This window comes from Prosopis cineraria, unplaced genomic scaffold (assembly GCF_029017545.1).
Source record: "Prosopis cineraria cultivar Desert tree isolate PC_DT_omini unplaced genomic scaffold, ASM2901754v1 PC1, whole genome shotgun sequence".
NCBI classification, from domain to species: domain Eukaryota; kingdom Viridiplantae; phylum Streptophyta; class Magnoliopsida; order Fabales; family Fabaceae; genus Prosopis; species Prosopis cineraria.
The window spans coordinates 40,547,631-40,567,508 of NW_026555332.1; the positions used below are offsets into that span (position 1 = coordinate 40,547,631).

At 33.3% G+C, this 19,878-nt stretch overlaps 1 protein-coding gene and 1 long non-coding RNA gene across 2 annotated transcripts; one reads left to right on the forward strand and one right to left on the reverse strand.

Annotated features, from left to right (window-relative positions):
• Nucleotides 1-2,387: 2,387 nt before the first annotated feature.
• On the reverse strand, nt 2,388-2,950 carry LOC129294631 (uncharacterized). Its single transcript, XR_008589412.1, has 2 exons — nt 2,660-2,950; nt 2,388-2,554 (listed from the first exon to the last, which is right to left on the reverse strand). It is a non-coding gene; the product is annotated as an uncharacterized LOC129294631 (long non-coding RNA).
• A 3,265-nt stretch (nt 2,951-6,215) lies between these two features.
• LOC129290440 (uncharacterized) lies at nt 6,216-6,730 on the forward strand. The gene is made up of 2 exons (XM_054927213.1): nt 6,216-6,549; nt 6,672-6,730. The coding sequence occupies exons 1-2, from the start codon at nt 6,267-6,269 to the stop codon at nt 6,698-6,700; spliced, it is 312 nt and encodes a 103-aa protein (XP_054783188.1). The 5' UTR covers nt 6,216-6,266; the 3' UTR covers nt 6,701-6,730.
• Nucleotides 6,731-19,878: the final 13,148 nt, after the last annotated feature.

The window sequence follows — 19,878 nt, forward strand, 5'->3', positions numbered from 1 at the left end:
AATATCTTAACTAAATTTTAATTAACGGTCAACATTTAAGATTTTTAATGTTAGGGCAAAAATTCTTTATTTTTTAAACTTAAAAAAAATATTTTAAAAAAATTTAAGATGATAGGCATTTTTAAAGAAAAAGTTTGAAAGCATTTTTCTCCTTTAACACTGTAATCTAATAAACACCATGACACTTTATTCATAACTTATATAGAAAATAGAATGCGAATACCCTTTTACGAGTTGCAGACTGAAAATCGAATTTACAGAAACTGCCTGAAGGTCGTGATCCAATATTAGGTCGCTCTTGATATGGAAAAAACTGAAAAAAAAAAAAAGCATTTTTTCCATAACAGATCTAACATGTATTCTCTCTATTTAAAAATATAAGGTATTTTTTAAAAAATTAAATGTTAAAAAATATAAAGTATTTTTAATCTTTTGAGATATAATCATGATTTTTTTTTAAATGCTGATGAATTACTTGATATTTATTGTAGAATATTTAATAGAGGTAAATATAAAAAAATATGATTAATTTAAAAATAGATAACTACTTTATTAGATGGTAAGATTCAGTTAAAAATGACTTATATTTTTTAACGAAGGAAGTAACATATTTGTTATTAATTATTTTATTATCATTTTTTATCTGAAAACATAAGAGATATTTTCATTTATAAAATTATCTTTTGCTACTTTATATAGTTTATTTTATGTTGCATATTGAATGAGAGAAGATTTTGAAACTATTAAGAACAAATTAAAAGCTACAACTTAAAATAGTTTGTAAAATATTCTAGTCTCATTCGCTCTACACTGCTGACAAGTCTATCAACATGACTGTGTGTGCCTACATATATAATAAAAAAATTATTAGAAGAAACTGCATTATTCACAATCCCACCTCAAATTTGACCAGAAATTTGATCTCGCAGTCGGAATAATTTGCTAATTATAGTGATACAAACCATAACAATTTTTTAAACAAAGTGGGATACACCTTGGATGGATTTGGGGGGTAGTTTCTTGCAGATTCCTCAAACACAAGAGCGTTGTTCAATGACATGACAATGACTTCTGTAGCTTCCAGAAGCTATTTAATTGACTTTTGGTATGAAGCCGGATCAACTACTGTATGAATCAGCCTATATTAATATTCCTTTGTTTCAGACTCCACTTTCTTTTCTTTTTCTGGGCCACATTGATCAAACTTCTACCGGATTAGTGCTGTTCTTTTTCAGTTAAGGAACAAAGGAATACAAGTTCCAGGAAATTCAGCCCTAGAACTAAATTAATTTGTAGCAAAGTAGTTATATTAAGTAATAACAATTGCCCAGCAGTACTATAAAATGAGAACGAGATACAGCCATAATAAGTACTGGTATCGCCATGTTGTATCTAGGATGAGCAAAAATCAGACATGGTAGACACAGACTTCTTTGTGCTTTGGCTTACACTACAACTTTCTTTAAATGCAATCTGGAAGGATCGGCAAAGCGAGCAGAGAAAGATCTAGACAGATTGTCCGGTTCATCCAGCGCAGTGCCTTGATCGAAGTTCTGCGAGTAAGTGTGTGGATCATAGTAAGGGATTTGCAGGGGAGTTGCAGAAGACTGAAGCAGCCTCTTCCTCTCCCTCTTGAACTTCATCCACAGCATTCTCCACTTCATCTTGCCCGATCCATTACTACCCGACCCGAACCTTCCCAAGTGGATGCTTCTGCTGTCTGAACCACACCAGTTTCTGATATCCATGGCTGCAGCACCTCAACCTCAAGTCTCTTGCTTGGGATATAGATATGGCCAGTGAGAATACCAAACGGTTTGGATATTGGACTGAAGTGTATAAATTATTATACTGTCTTGCCCTTGTTATGTGGATCGCACTATGTTATCACGTGATAGGCTGCAGCATTTCACAGCCTATTTGCCATGTGGGAGTTGATGCCGTTTGAAATTTTGTTGATTAGATAAGCCTGCCTACCTATCTTGTAATTTTGGGACTGGGGGTGGAAAATTAATATCAATTATTAAGGAAGCTTAGATTCCATTTCCTTTTGGACTTTTCTACTAGCTAGCATTCAATATTCAACATTCTCTACTTCTTCTGATGAAGTAGTTATTTAGACCGAGTGATTTGCCTATCCTGGTTTGGTTTTGTTAATACCAGATTGAAACTGCTTTAAAGAATACGTAGAAGGCAAGCCAATTGTGTATGAAAATACCCAATGTTCACTTCAGTTGAATGGTAACTTACTTTTGCAGATTCTCTTTTTATCTCGGCTTGCAGAAAGAAAAGCGTGACATAAAGATTAGAAAAAGCAAAGCGCGTCTGAAAAGAATCAGCACCCAAGTAAGAAAAAAGAAGAAGGGACAGGAATATAATTCATAGTGTAAAAGCAAAGCAGGATTGAATATATCTGATGAGGAAAGAACAGTGAATAATTTAGTTGGCAATTAACATTTTACAAAGGAGAGAGAAATCAATTAGTGAAACAAGTAGGTGATAGCCAGGGCAACCAACATGAGAAGGTAAGCTACTCCTTGATCAGTGGTAGTGCCTACATCAGAACCAACAAATAGACAAAGGAATTGAAATGAGCATATAAATTTAGACAGAGAAAGTAAGGGGAATGAGATGAAATGAAAAGGAAGAGAATACTGACCGTGACTATTTGGAGGAGGAGCAGGGGAAGGAGAAGGAGGAAGATGGGGGAGAGAGAAGAGGATCAAAGTGAGAAATGGGAAGGGAAAAATTGGAGAAAGGGTCATTTTGGAAACACAGAAGAGAACAAGAGGGAGCATAGCAATGTGACCTTAGTTGAAGGGTTTTGTTTGAGCTGGAAGGGACGCGTCTTGCGTTTTCCACTCTGTATCCACACGATTTATCTGCTTAAGTACTCGGTGAATCTGATTTCTTCTCAGATTTCATGCGTCTTTGATTCAAGCTCAAGCTGACTCACATGCTCACATGGTATATTTCACCCAAGAACTGATTATAGGTTCCTTTTTTATTGTCAAATCAGAAGGAAGGCAGAACACGTGAGAGTAACTTGAATGGTCAAAGGAGCTATTAATTTTTCCAATGATGCATGCATTTGACTAAGTGACGATTCTGTATCAGTTCTTCCAAGGCCAGAGAAAAGTAGTTGTTATAAATGTTATTTAAAAAATATTTTGCATCTGAATTCACATCTTTAAAAGAAGGATGAGTAATTAAACATTGCCTTCTTTAATCTTTAGGTTCCCTCTTAAAAACACAATTGTTAACAGTTTTGCTATAGATTAACAAAAATATAAAGATCTAGAATATTGAATAAAAGTATAAGGATCTATAATAAAATTTGAGTAAAGTATAAAAATTTAAAGTTATATTTTTTCAATAATAAAATAATATAAATCTTACCAAAAAAAATGATATAACCGATTTTGTAAATAATAAATAATTCCTATCAATATAAATAAAAGTTTTGAAAATATGATTATTATAATACAATAAACACAACATTTTGTGGTACCTAGAACACTGAAAAACAAAAGTGTATGGACCTAAAGCAAAACTTAAATAAAGTATAGGGACTTAAGATTATGTTTTTCTCATAATAAACTAATATAAATCTCACCAAAAAAATGATATAACTGATTTTATAAATAATAAATAATTCCTATCAATATAAATAAAAGTTATGAAAATATGATTATTATAGTATAATAAACACAACATTTTTGCAGTACCTAGAACACTAAAAAATAAAAATATAGAGACTTATAACAAAATTTGAATAAAGTATAGAAATTCAAAATTATATTTTTTGGATAATGAACTGATATAAATCTTACTAAAAAAAGATATAACTGACTTTATAAATAATGAATAATTCCTACCAATATAACTAAAAGCTATGAAAATATGATTATTACACTACAATAAACACAGCATTTTGTAGGTGGGATGCAGACTACACATGGCAACAGCTAGCAGGTGCATTAAAAAAACAAATCAAATAGCATATTATTTATTTACTATATAAAATGGCAAAGAACATTGTCAGATGTTAACTTCGGGACCATCTACTGGTAATGCAAGAGCAATAATAACACAGTGGAGAGTAGACATAATTATGGAGATCAGCATGTTGATGGAAAAATTTCTTTTTTTTTAAATGAGATTACATAAAAAACTAAAAAGACCAAAAAAGATATTCTCATGCTTCTGCATGTAATTTCCATAAAGTAGCTGAAAAGATGACTCAAGGCTTTTGGATTGTGCTAACACCTTTGCTTCCCATACCCAGAGAGTCCAGCTTCTGATCTTCAATCACATCCGAATGGAAAGAGAGCTGACTTCATACTTGAGCCTGCGGAAAACAATCCCTACTTATGCTGCTTATATTAATGAAGTTAAAACATCGAGATTTCTCTAGCACTCATGGATTCTTCAGGTACGCATACATTATTTTATTTCTTTATATGAATTGAGATATACAGATTCAACACGTGGTATCAGAACCTTGGTAACGAATTTTAAATTTATATATCTCAATCCTTTTTTTTTCTTATGTATATTGATATATTGATAGAAATTCATACTCATATTGATAAATATTTTTTTTATCATCCATATCACTGAGAAAATGAGTATGAATATGAGTTTTTTTTTTTTTTTGGAAATTTTTGGTCTGTTTTGGCTCCGGCGTCGTCTCTTCTGGCTCACCAGTACCTGCGGGAAGGCTTCCAACCTACCGGATTCGAACCCATACTTTTTGGACCAGTACCTGAAACTGAAACTGGTTCTGGAAGCCGGCATCACCGCCGTTCATGGCATCACCGTCGTGTGTCTGCTTCGGCGTCGTCTGGAGCTGGCCGGCAATGGAGGTTCTGGAGTCGCCGGAGACAGGGACAGCGCCGTTTACCCCTGGCTCCCGGTGACAAATTTTTTTTGGTCCAATTGGAATGCAACTCGCCGACGACGTCCCCATATTCCTTTTTGGCTCCTTCTGGTATGCGCGTCGCTGCTGGGGAAGACGCTGCACAAGCCATGAAAATCCAGATCTTAAAAAAAAAGGGTTCTGGGCCCAGAAACGTATTAGCCCTATAAAAAAAATTTATTTTTGTTAATTGCGTTTCGGCCCCAGTTTTAATTACATTCTTTGGCCCAAAATTTATTGAATTTATGAATTATACCCATGATTTTTCTGGAAATTTCAGTGTAGTCCCTTAACTTTCAGAATTGCAATTTTGACCCAAATCTCTTCCAGAATTACTTATTTGCCCCTGATTACCTTTCAAAATTTCACTTAAGTCCTAGATTCGTTTCCTAATTCTCAAAAGACCCTAAGGACTTCTAAAATTATGTTGTTTTATCCTAAGGTCATAAAAATTTGTGACTTTATGAATTATTGATGATGTTTAGGATCTTGTAGCATGGATAATGGACATACTCCATAAGTGTGACATTATTAATGTGATTTTGATGGTTGGCTTTGAGGATAGACTAATAGCACTCCTTTAATGTGTTAGATATTTGTTGTACCCTATAGGTATAGAAATATTTAATACATTATTTTGTATGGACTTTTGTATGAGCTAAATTTTATGATATATGAGCCTTCTTGGTGCATGATTATAGTTGCCTAATTGATAATCGCTTGTTGAGAAATTCTGTTTTATAATTATGTTATGCACACATAATTAATATTTTCCATTTTCTGTTTTGCGATTTCAGTTTCTGCTTTTACGCAACTATCCTTTGTGAAGGCTCTCAATGGGACTAACTATGATGACTGGAAAGAATCCCTCAATATGTATCTGACCATTTCTGAGAAAGATTTAGCTCTGAGAGAGCCTAAGCCTGCGGATCTCTCTTTCGAGTCCAGTGCTTCTGAAATAGCCTTCCATAAACAATGGAGTGAGTCCAACCGGATCTGTCTAGCGATCATCAAGTACACAATTGAAAAGGAAATTAGGGACAGCATTCCTGAAAATGATACTGCAGTGGAGTACTTGAAAGCTATTAGTAACAAATACAAGAAGCTTGACAAGACTCAAAAGAACTACTATCTGTCACTTCTTGACAATACTCAATACGACGAAATTTCTATTGTCAGGGAGCACATTCTGAAGCTTGTTCATTACTATAACAAGCTTAAGTCATATGGGATTGATTTAGGTGAAAGTACCTTAGTTTACCGTGTTCTTCAATCATTGCCATCAGAGTACGCACTCTTGAGGACTTCATACAACTCACAAGAAGCTGAATGGTCTGTTGACTAGATGATATCGATAGTCACTCAAGAAGAGGAAGCTATAAAGAAGAATTCCTCTCACTCAATAAACTATGTTTCTCATGGCTCTAACAGCAAATCTGGAGGGTCATATAAGAAAAAGGGGAAGAAGCATGATGCACCAAAGTTTAATAATCCAACCTTTAAGAAGGATGGTGATAAGGGTGAGAAGTTGAGGAAGAAACCCTTTAAAGGGTTATGCAATTATTGCAAGAAACCGGGTCACATTAAAGCTAATTGCTTCAAATTGAAGAACAAACAAGAAAGTGAAGGTACAACTTTTCAAACTGCCCCTCTAGCTCTAGTTTGTTTTGAGTCTAACACTATTGAAACTTCCTTTGACTCATGGTGGCTGGATTCTGGTGCCACTATACATGTTGTAAATTCTCTACAGGAGCTAAGAAACCAGAAGGTTCCAAGTGAGGCACAGAGGTCAATCTTTGGCATAGCAGGGAGCAAGGCATCAATTGAATGCATTGGAACTGTTTCTTTATATTTAAATTCTGGTCATGTTTTACATTTGAACAATGTTGTTTATGTACCTTCTGCGAAGAGGAATTTAATTTCAACTTCTGCATTGAATATTTGTGGCTATTCATTCTTCCAAGGAAATGGGAAAATTGACATTTGTTTTGATTCCATTAATGTTGGTGTCGCTTCCTTGATATATGGTTTATATCGATTGAATGATTGGTCACTTGAACTTCCTAATCTTCATATCAATGCTGCTATTGGGCATAAACGTCAAAGGCCCAATGATAATTCCTCTATGTTATGGCATCGTCGTTTGGGTCATATCTCTAGAGAGAGATTGGAGCACATGATCAAACAAGGCGTCTTACGAGACCTTGATTTCTCAGATTTTGAGACTTGTGTTGACTGTATAAAGGGAAAATTCCCTGCTAGAGCTAGAACCAAAGGGGCAAAGAGGTCTGAAAACACTTTAGACCTAATCCATATTGATATTTGTGGACCTATCACGCCTCCGACTATGGGTGGTTTCAGATATTTCATCACCTTCACGGATGATTACTCTCGTCATGGATGGATTGAACTCTTGCGTGAAAAGGGCGAGTCCCTTAATGCATTCAAGACCTTTAAAGCAGCAGTCGAATTAAAATCTAGCAAGTTGATCAAGTGTGTGAGATCTGATAGAGGAGGAGAATTTTATGGGAGATATACTGAGACTGGCAGGAACCCTGAGCCATTTGCTTTGTACCTTCAAGAGCATGGCATTGAAGCTCAGTATACTATGCCTGGCACCCCGCAGCAAAATGGGGTTGCAGAAAGGCAAAATCGTACTCTCATGGATATGGTTAGGAGCGTGATCAGTCACTCCTCACTGCCAAAATTCTTGTGGGGTGATGCACTTAAAATTGCTGTTTATATTTTGAATCAAGTTCCTAGCAAGTCAGTTCCAAAGACTCCATATGAGTTGTATTTTGGAAGGACTCCTGCGCTGAAGCATATGCGAGTTTGGGGTTGTAAAGCATAGGTAAAACCTTACAATCCACAACAGATGAAGCTTGATGCTAAAATTGTTGATGGTTTCTTCTTTATTGGCTATTGCATCGGATCTCGTGGGTACAGATTCTATTGTCCAAATCACACTACTAGGGTAATTGAATCTGACCGAGCTTATTTCTTTGAAGATGCCTTAGATAGTGGGAGCTCTGTGCCTAGGCATATTACCTTGCATGATGAAAGTAGCATTTTGCCTATGCCTATCCTGACAACTCCTCATGTTGACAGAAATAATGCTGTGGATCAGAATGAAGCTCAAGATGAACCACCTTTAGAGGGTGATAGGGATATGGTTGTTGAACCGAGACGGTCCCAAAAGGTTCGCAGGTCTGCTATTCCAGATGATGACATGGTATATTTGCAGGAATTTGATTCAGATGCTATTGATAGCTTAGACCCAATATGTTACCAAGAGGCTATTTCTAGCTCGCATTCTTCTGAATGGTTGGAGGCTATGAGTGAAGAAATTGCCTCTATGTACCGCAATCACGTATGGGAGCTTGTAGAGCTACCAAAGGGGTTTAAACCAGTGGGTTGCAAGTGGGCCTTTAAAACAAAATGAGGAGCTAGAGGTGAAATTGATAGATATAAAGCCAGACTTGTAGCTAAAGGCTACAACCAGAAAGAAGGTATTGATTACACAGAAACCTTCTCTCCGGTATCCACCAAAGATGCTTTTAGAGTGGTAATGGCTTTAGTTGCACAGCTTGATCTTGATCTTCACCAGATGGATGTCAAGACTGCGTTCTTGAATGGCGATTTGTATGAAGAAGTCTACATGAAACAACCTGATGGTTTTATTGAATCTGGTAAAGAACATCTAGTGTGCAGATTAAAGAGATCTATCTATGGGCTAAAACAGGCCTCTAGGCAGTGGTATCTGAAATTTGATGAAGTTATCACCTCTCTCAGTTTTGTTGAGAATGTCTCAGATCAGTACATCTATCAAAAATTTGATGGGAACAATTTTGCCATTCTTGTTCTCTATGTTGATGATATCTTATTAGCCAGCAATTCAATAAATTTCCTCAATGAGATAAAGCACCTATTGTCTTGCCATTTTGACATGAAGGACATGGTTGAAGCCTCTTTTGTTCTTGGGATACAAATTCATCGTGATAGATCTCGTGGTATTCTTGGTTTATCACAAGCCACTTATATTGAGCGGGTACTTAAGAGATTCAAAATGGATTCATGTTCTCCTTCACCTGCTCCTGTACAAAAAGGTGAGCTGTTGTCAAAGTTACAGTATCCCAAGGATGATAAGAAGAGGGCTGAAATGAGAAAGATACCATACGCTTCCGCTGTCGGCAGCCTTATGTATGTTCAAGTGTGTACTCGACCAGATATAGCCTTTGCCATTGGAGTGCTGGGTCGATACTTAAATGATCCAGGTTTGGATCATTGGAAGGCTGCTAAGAAAGTTATGAGATATCTTCAAGGTACAAAGGATCATATGTTGACTTACAGAAGGTCAAATTCTCTTGAGGTTGTTGGGTATTCTGATTATGACTTTAAGGGATCAGAAGATCTTGAGATTGTTGGCTTTTCAGATTCAGATTTTGCCTCTTGTCTGGATGATCGTAAATCCACGACTGGCTATATTTTCATGTTGTCTGGAGGAGCTGTCTCTTGGAAGAGTGTGAAACAGACACTTACGGCAGTTTCATCTATGGAAGTTGAGTACATTGCTTGCTTTGAGACTACACGTCATGCTATATGGCTGAGGAAGTTGATATCTGGCATGCACCTAGTTGAGTCAATATCACGTCCTCTAACCATTTATTGTGATAACAAATCTGCAGTATACTATGCTAATAATCACAGAAATTCCAGTCGTACAAAGCATTTTGATATCAAACTTATGTTTGTGAAAGAGAAAATTGCTGAGTCTCAAACCCGTGTGGTACACATTCCTGACACGCAGATGCTTGCAGATCCGCTGACTAAGGGCTTACCTGTAGAAGTTTTTCAAAATTATGTAACTTGTATGGGTATTGTGAATTCCTTTGATGCCCTAGTTTAGTGGGAGTTTGAGAACCTTTTATGTTACAATTTCTCTTTAGGCGTTGTTTTTCTTCTGTGAGTTATGTTCAGTTCAGTTAGATGCGTCTATATCATTTGTATCCCTATAGGATTCAATGATTCTATTGTGGTACGCTATGCATGTCACTTATTTCCCCATAGGAATAAGTGATTTATGTTGTTATCTTACTGAGCTGTGTTTGAAATAAAATTTCATGATTTACTCAGATTATGAGATATCATAATCACTTGTTTTCTCATAGGATTCAGTGATTTTGTGGAGTTTTATTTTCTGAATTTTGTTTGTGGCTTGTTTATACAACTTGCTTAATTAATGCAATCTAAGTGGGAGATTGTTGGAATATTATTTATGAATTAGCATTAATTAATAAGCTCAATAAATTGGTCCTTATGATCTTGTGTGGACCGTGATAGGTGGACCACACAAGTGAGCCCAATGGGCAGAGACCTAACCCACAACCCAGTAGCCGTCAGTTATTTCCTATCTCTTAACTGACTGAGTCAGAGATAATAGATAATATAATTATTTAATTATTTAATAAGGCGGTTATTGATTTGATCTATATAAGACGATTAGTTGGTAACCGCAAACACACAACTCATTTTCTTCTACTTCCATTATCTCTGAACTTTCTGAAGGCTCTGGGGATCTGTGGGTTGTGTACCTGCCTATACTCGAGGTAATCGAGATTTCTCTAGCACTCATGGATTCTTCAGGTACGCATACATTATTTTATTTCTTTATATGAATTGAGATATACAGATTCAACAGCTCATACAAACAGAGGGGCCAGCCGGAAAATGAGTAAGAGGTGCAGTGATCACTCCCCAGGACTAGTATCACCATGTTTTCCTTAGGATGAGTAGAAACCAGACGTGGTAGACACAAACAATTTCCTGAGCTTTGGCTCACACTGCAGTGCAATGCCTTGATCCATGTTCTGACTTCAGAGAGTATGTGTGTGGAATATGCAGAGCAGGTGTAAAAGTAAAACAATGAAAATCCTTGAATTTGAGATAATGGAATTGGATCCCATGTACAGTCTTATCTTCCATTTCCAAGTTCTCTTTTTATTGGTCTTGGTTTATACGTCTCAGATGACCGACTAATGAATAGTTAGTTAAAGAATTTTTAGAATTGATTGTCTAAATTATAAGTGTCAAGATCTAAATAACTGAGACATGCATTTTTAGGGACACAAGGCATAAATTCTGGATATTTCATTATGGTTTGGAATATTTTCTTGACCAACTTCCCTGCTTTGAAAGCTAGACATTCTCGAATTCGAGACACGTTAAAGGAATCTGTACTTTGTAAATATCAGCAAAGAAAAACTGGTTCTGAAAATGACCGTGAGAGATGCGATAGCTTCATTATAGGCATGGTAAAAGAAGTAAGCAGAGCTTTGGTGAGGCATCTGACTCGGAAAAAGGCCCCATGTATGAAGAGAATCTGACGAGGCAATCCATCTTTCGCATCAATCTGACATTTCTTTGTCCTTATTGTCTTTTTTTTTTTTTGGGATGGGGGGGTGGGTTTCCCGAGCATATCTCTCACTCTTGAAACAACCCTCCGAAAATGAAAATGAAGACCCTGCTATTTATTTACTGTAAGAAACTAGTAAAGTTAAACATGGTTCCTATCTCAGGCCTGATCGAACCATCACTGGCCAAGGACATGCCACGTTCAAAAATGTTGGGTCTTAGAAGCCACAAAATACTCCCACGTGGCATATCTGCGATACAGATGGCTCCCAAAATGCGATGATTCAACCTGGTAGGGACCACACCAGCTTCCAAATTCCGGTTTGAAGCTGGGCTTTGGCTTACCCTTCACACACAGCTCCTCAACCTCACGAAAGAGGAATGAAAAAAACTCCTCTCCTGCCGAATTTATCTCCAACCCGTACAGCCATAGCTTTATATCTTTTGATCTTCCTCTACTATATATGCCGTCATAACCCCTTATTCTTCTCTTCTTTTCTTCTAAACACTAAAAACTGATCAGTGTTATACTGTTATTGACACGCACGTCAACCAGAAAATCAGCAGAAGCAGAAGAAGAAGAAGAATGTGTCACACTGGGGTTCATTTTGCTGGCGGGAAAGGACTGACTGTGCATGCAAGATGGGTTGTCATGCGGGAGCCTGTGGCGGTGGTTGATACCGCAGTGAGAGCGGAGAGTGGTGGTGCTGCTGCTGGAGAAGAGGGTGGCGGCTCCGGCGAGAGTGGTACAATCAAGCGATGTGTGTGCTCGCCGTCACGGCATCCGGGCTCATTCCGGTGTCGCCAACATCACGCCGAGTACGTGTGGCCTAACAGAGGAATCATCAACTAGCAGTTGTCCAGGGATTCAACGAGACTATACATTGATGAAAAGCAAAAAGGAACACCAATGAAAAAGAGAAGTCACACATATGTACAAGTCTTACATGGTGTGTGGTAATGCTTTAAATGTAAGATATCTTCCCCTGAATTGTGAGCATTCCTACAACTCTAGTATTTATAATATAATTTTTGATGAGTTCTTCTTAATATACAATTGTTGATGTGTGTATATATGATCAGACATTTCTTGAGTTCTTAATTTCTTCATTTTGGAGAAAAACTGGTGATGAATGCGAAAAATACGATTATGGATATTGGGAAAAATCTGTGTCATCTTTTGTAACGGGTATTGATTCATCGTGGAGGCCCACAGAATATTGCCAGTACTTTGTAGTCGCAGCAGGAAATGAAGGAATTTATACAAGTGAGTTTAGTAAAAAAAGTTAGTTTCTAATAACTTAATAAATTAAAATTGGAATCTCTATTGATAGGTGAAAAGTGATAGTTGCGTTGGGCAGAAATTAAAGCAAGGGACGCGGAGAACTTCCACCAGTTATGACATACCACGCCCTTGATGTTTTAAGACTATGTTTGGATTCGTTTCAAACTGAAGTTGGAGAAGTTCAAACCTTAATTGAAAATATTAAAAGCTCATTGTAAAATAAAAATTATATTTGGATTGAAAAAAAAAATTTCAACTGAAGTTAGGGTCTAAAATGAGCTTTTTTCAAAGTTCATTTTTATAGTTTCTATGTCAACATTGAGTATTGAAAATATTTATTTTATTTAAATTTTTTATTTTTATTTGTTTCTGCATCAGCATTTAGCATGAAAGGGAGAGTTTTTTCTTGTGTTTTACTGACAAAAGCAGGAGAGAAGTTGAAGAAGAATTTCTAATTAATTAACCTATTTAATATATATTAATGTATTTTAGATTTCTTAACTCTATTTTCTAAAATAAAATTATAATTTAAAGGTTAATTTTTTAAAATAGAATGTTGGTTAATCACAAAGTTTAATATTTTTTTAAAAAAATAAATTAATCACAAAAATATATAATAAAATTTATATCTTTTTTTATCATTATATTTATAAATTAACTTTTAAATTAAATCATTCAAAAAAAATTTTAATTTATTAAATTAATTTCTGAAAAAAAGCATCCAAACAAAAATCACATTAAAATTATAGACATTTTTTCTAACCTTGATTTATTAATTTTAATTAAATTTTAATTTCAGTTGTAAATTTTTTAATCCAAACACGCAGTTTCTTGTACGTTCTCTCAATTAATTGGGCTTTGCTCACACCAAATATTACTCTGAAACAGCTTCTTCACTAATGAATGGCCACTCTAATTTTTCCTTCCTTTGAATATATCATTAATTACTCAGGGTCTCAGGGAAAAAATTAAATTAAACTGACAACTTAATTTCCGTGTTTATTTAATTCGAAGGTGGTGAAATTGAGGAACACGACAACAAATCACGGATTTTACTTAAACACAAGAAACGAGAGAAAAAGAAGAAAAAGTGTGGAAGTAGGCAATCGCCTTCATCAGTGTCTTTATCGAAGGGTCACCATATTTGTTCAGCTTTGATGACCTTAATGATTATCTTCATATCTTCAATTTAAATTTCTGTTTACAATTTTCCACCATCTCAAACCGCAGGCCACGCAAATCCCATCCAAACTGTTTGGATATTGTGTAGTCAAAATTGGTGAACCAATTCGTCAAATAGGTCCTCTCCGTACACGTAATATCAGATTAATCTATCCTATCAAACTTTTTTTCTTTTATCATAATACACATCATCGATCATCCGATGCAAATATAATTACATATATATGTGTGTGACTCATTATTACCTAATGTTCTATCTATAAATTAATCTTACTTTATGAATATGCGTGTATATGCTTTCTTTCATGCACATAACGACAAATCAACAAATTAAATTAAAGATTCATCCATGATTAGGATCTGATGATATTCGTTGAATTTATATTAATCCCTACAGTTTTTTTTTTTTTTTTGGAAGAGTATGAGTCATGGCGTATTTTGGGCATAATAATGATATAACTTTGAGATATTCCGTAATTGCTAGAAATTAAGAGGAGACGACTCAGACCCAGGGATCAATAAATAAGTAACATGGATCAATCCCTTATCATAATTTATAATGTTATCCATATATATACACACACCCACAAAGCTAATATTATCTCAACGGAAATAAGAAATGAGAACCCACGGAATAAAGAGAGAGAAATCAACAAAGGCCGGAAGGAAAGGGCTCAGAAGGAAATGACAACTAAAAGACACACAAACTGAGAAATGAAAGCCCAGACCGAAGCAGAGTAGTCATGGGGTAGGGTGAGTATTATGAGCATCAGCAGCAGCGGGAAGAGCCGAGTCGTGTCGTTTCATGGATGATGAGCGGTGGAAACGACATCGGAAAGACCCTCGGTGCGTCGTTGGAGCACATAAACACTGCCCTTTTGGAGATGATGATGCTGATCCGCTGCCGCCGTTGTCGTTTTTTGGTGATGACACTGAAACTCGATGCTTGGTGTTCTCACCCTCTGATTTTTGTGAAGCCATTAAACCCACTCCCACCAAAGGTAACAGAATTGGCTAACAAATCTCTGAGACTGGGTTGGTATTTTTTAGGGATTGGAATTATTTATAGTGGCGCTGTAGTTTTCAGAATATTGGAATCTCGTTATTTTCTGTGGTCAATAATAATTTATCTTGCATTCTGGAGGATATTTTATAATTTATATTTATATTTATAATTTAATTTAAAAACCTATCATATATAATAAATAATGTTTTTGTATAGATTTTCATATGCATATCACGAAGGAATTTCACGATGATGTCATTCATATATATCTAGAAGATAAAGATCAATCTACTTGGGATGATATAACTTTTGTGTTTTGATTTGTATATGATACTTATATCGGCAATGCATGTATTGTGTACCTAATTAATAAGCAATAAGCAGATGTATTAAATTGTCTTGTAACCTTGATGTACACGGCATAAAACGTAAAATAGAATCAGAATTGGAATTAACCTTCTCTTTTTTTTCTCATTTAATTTTCTTTGCTTGTTTTATTCCTTTTTTTTCTTTTTTTAAAAGCACAATAAGTAAATTCCACTTACACCAGAGATTATTGCTTCAAAGATATTGTCGCTGAACAGACCTTTCTCAACTATAAGTCATTGTATGTACAAGAGTTGAGATTCGAATCTTAATCACTTCCTTATATTTTAGATAGTCCTGAAAAATATTTTATTTGATCCTATTTATGAAAAAAAGAGAAAAAAATTTGCTTTGGTTCTATTTATAAATCATATTATTAAATTTTTATCACCAAATTTTTCTTTTACCCTTCACTAATTGTTAGAGAGAAAAAATATATTATTAAAGTATCTAAACTTAATAGAGGCAAAGTTAATAACATATTAATTTTTTTAGAAAGAATTAATAAGTTTAAATTTTTTTTTCTAATAAAACATATTGGGAAATAACTTATAAATGGAATTAAAAAAGCATTTATTATTATTTTGATTGTTCATGTTTTGAAATATGATATACTTATGTTCAGTGAACTAGTAGGTAGTATTCCTTCCGTCTCAAATTATAAGACATTTTTAGAAAAGATTTAGCATCTCAAAATATAAGACACTTTAATAAAATAAGGTTTCATCAATGTTGCTTTTTTAATATTACCCTTCCCGTATATTCTCTCTCTTCAATATTCTTTTATCAATTGAGTATTAAATGAAGAGTATTTTTAAAAATTTATATTTTTATCTTGAAAAAGTAAAGTTATAGAGTGTATTTAATGAGTTTTATTGATATGAAAGATTTTGTCTAAATGTGTCTTATAATTTGAGATGAAGGGAATAATAGAGATTACCCCAAAAAAAAAAAAATAGTAGTAATAGGGAGAATGGCAACCCAGGATCTCTAAATAAAATTAATATCAAATTAGCATTTTTTTCTCTCTAAATTTTCAATGCTATAAACGGATGGCTGATCCAAATAAAAAAATGCTAAAAAAGGAAGGGCACTAATTTAGCGAGACGGTTTCCCTTCCCCTACCTTTCCCTTGTCCCGCCCTCTGTTAAATTTGATTCCTCCAGATTAAATATTTTTAATTTTAATTTTAATTTTAATTTTTTTTTATGTATTAAAATAAAAAAATTTTATAATTTTTTATTTAATTTGATTAACAATATGGATAGTCCAAATTTAATTTTAACCACCTATATTAAATTTGAAAGGCCAAAATTAGTAATAAAACATGTTTGTTAAATTTTTTTATATTTTTAATAAATAAAAATAAATATTTTACATGTAGACTATCCAAATCTGCTGTCTCTCATGGGAGGGACAGCAGAGAGAATCCAACTCCGTAATTTAGGAACCTATGTCATGATGGTGAGATACCGATTTGTCATTAATTTATTTGTGAAGGCTTTTGTTGTCATTTTGTTACATTATTAAGCTCCATGAAAATAATTGGTTGGTATTTATGTAAAATTATTTTGATAGTCCTTCAATCTAATATTTTTTCATGAAAAATTACAATAAAAAACCACTGAACAACATTTACTATTCTACAGGATTAAATAATTTTGATGATGTTCTGCAGGATCAACGAATTCAAATGTAATTAAAATTTATTATGAAAAGGTGAGACTACTCGTCATGCATATATACTCTCTTAACAATAAGTTCTTGTTTGGAGGAAAAATAAATATTATTTCTATTTTAACAACAATCAATTACCTTATTGACAATTTCAAAAAGTTAAATTGATGATAGATAAAAATTGTTGTAATTTAATGAATAAGTCCCCATTAAAAAAAAAGTTTCATTTTTATTTTAATAGCATTTAATTCTATTATTAATAACTCAAAAATATTAACTTCGTAATAAAGGGAAGCTGTCATGATATGATAAACAAGTCTATATTTGAGGAACAAAAATCTCATTTATACTGTAACAACAATCAATTTCCCACATCACATTAAATATGTATGTATGTGTGTGTGTGTCTATATATGTGAGAGGTGGTTTTATCTTTTCACAAAAATTATTGAAAGAATCACATCCAAGGACTTTCTAAGAGAATTATTATCAGATGAATATTAATATGGAATTATTTATTATTAAAATGATAATAGAAACTTATTTTTTTCCTAACAGTGACTTGTTATTACTCTTTGTTTGTGAATGATTCTCTTAAAATATGCTTAGATGTGATTATCTCAATTTTAATTATATTTAAATTTCTTGTACAGAGCAAAATTAAATTATTTGGTCTAGCATAGCAATAGATGTTGTTCAGTGGTCCTAAGTTGTGATTTTTTCTATTTTTTAAAAAATATTTGAAATAATAAATAAGACGAAACTATACGGGGAGAATTTCATTAAAAGTCCTTGAATATGATATAGGCCCAATTTTTTTTTTTTTTTGAAATTAATTTAACTGCAAGTCTGGAGCACTGAAATAAAACAAATTCTTTTGATTGAATGACTAAAATGCCCTTCAATTATAATTAGCATTACTGAGATAATAAGTTAACTTACTATTTTTACAAGTAATATCAACATGATAACAAGTCCTGTTACAGGTTTTATAAGTACCATTAATAGAATAAACATAATTTCATATTATTCTAGTAATATTACTTTTAAAAATCATAACTTGACTTGTTATTTTAATAATATTACTTATAAAAACTATAACTTGACTTATTATTATAACAATGTTACTTGTAAAAATTATAACTTACCTCACTATTTTACTAATGTTATTTGCACAAATCATAATTTGACTTGTTACTCTAAAATATTATTTGTGCAACTAATGCCCCTTATAAAATGTAATATTACTTGTAAATTTTTCAATGTTGTTTGTCAAATCCATAATGTTATTTGTAAATATGACTTCCCTTAAATGTTATTTACTTTTGTTTAAACACTAGGGATAATAATGTCATTTCACCATGAAACTTAATTTCATGCAAATCTTCAAAACCAGTGCTATTTTAAAAATATTTGAGTGTGGTTGAAAAATGTGTACTTTTTTTTGGTGTCGAACTCGGGACCTTTAAATTAAATCTTCAAGGATTTATTATGAATATTAAATTTGTTGGTGAAAAATGTATACTTACCACGTCCTATTATGAAATTCTCCCGATTATATGCATACATGTCATCGCGCGGGTGTAAGCATTTTAGTTGTGCAATTTAACCAAATTTGGATGCAAGTGATTCCGAATGATAAAATCAGTAGAGAAGTATTGGTTAGAAAAGGTGTGCCCTATTTTTTTATTTACTCTCTCTCTCTCTCTCTCTCTGATTTTTTTTTTTGACATTAAAACGATATAATAAATTATAAAAGAAAAAGTAATTACAAATATCAACTAACAAAAACACATAAAATTATCATGCAGTGAACTGGAATATAATTATCTAGTATACAACACTACAGGATTGATCCCTCAGTTAAACAAGAAAAGGTTGTGTTAACCAATAACCTTTAGTCATAGTGTATTATAAAAAGTTATACTCACTCAAATAAACATGAGATCTTGAGTTTAAATTTACGTAAGTATAAAAAAAAAATCTATGAAAGGATAATTTTTAATTACATCCAACATTGCTCGAATCTGATACAGTCATACATTTATATAAAAAAGGGTTGTGTTGTTGATTTTTAAATTTTTTAGCTTAAATTGAATTAAAGCAGACATCAAATAAACAGACCACTAACAAAGAACAACAACAATAAAGATGGAAGAGGCTTGTGAGTTGTGATTTCACGGCAAAAATGTTTCCTCTTAGCTCCGCAGCGTGACACTCCCCATCTCTGTTCCATTATACGTAAAAATAAAAATTAGAGAAATACTCTTTGGTAAAAGAAATATGACAAATTGAGATAATCCATTATATTTTTTTGTACAATTGCAACCTCCAAACTAAAGCTTACTGATAACTGATAAGCGGTGCCTTTTCTTTCAACACCACTCTTGAACTCAATGCCAACCAGTCCAAAATGATCCTATCAATAGTTCAGCCGGACGAGCAAGCTTAAAATTAAAATTACACAATGATGAGAACTGCACTTGGATTAACAAGATTAAGATGAAATTGTGAGATTAATGCAAAGAGATTCCGAAACCCAAAGCAACTGTCAGCTCAGTACAAAAATATAAGCAAAAGCACCTGTCAGAATATTATTAGCCTTGTGAAGCAGTAAAAAGTGCTCCTTGAGGATCCTATTAAATTTTTTATATTAAATATATTTATTAATAATATATTCTATTAAGATATTTTGAGCCATTTAATTAAATATTTTTTAAATTTATATATTTATGATTTATTTTTTAATTTTTTAAATGTGAGACTTTGTTTTATGTTTTAATATTCTCTCTATTATTTTTTTTTCTTTTTTTAACCTGAGCTTGTGCTTTTTTTTAATCTCAAAGGACTGAGATATGTTCAATTTTTTTCTTTTTCTTCTCTTTATCTCTTTCTTTTTTTAAAGCTTCTCTTGTTTTTTTTTTTAATTTTTCATTCTTTCATTCTTTCATTCTTTCATTTTTTTCTCTTTTTTTTCCTCAATTAAATGGCTCTGATATCATATTAAATTTTTTATATTAAGTATGTTTA

What these genes read in the sequence shown, in the direction of transcription:
- LOC129290440 (XM_054927213.1), top strand. Translation starts at nt 6,267, where the DNA reads ATGATATCGATAGTCACTCAAGAAGAGGAAGCTATAAAGAAGAATTCC. An exon ending in GAACAAACAAGAAAGTGAAG is followed by an intron (nt 6,550 to 6,671) that starts GTACAACTTTTC and finishes AATTCTCTACAG; the next exon opens with GAGCTAAGAAACCAGAAGGT.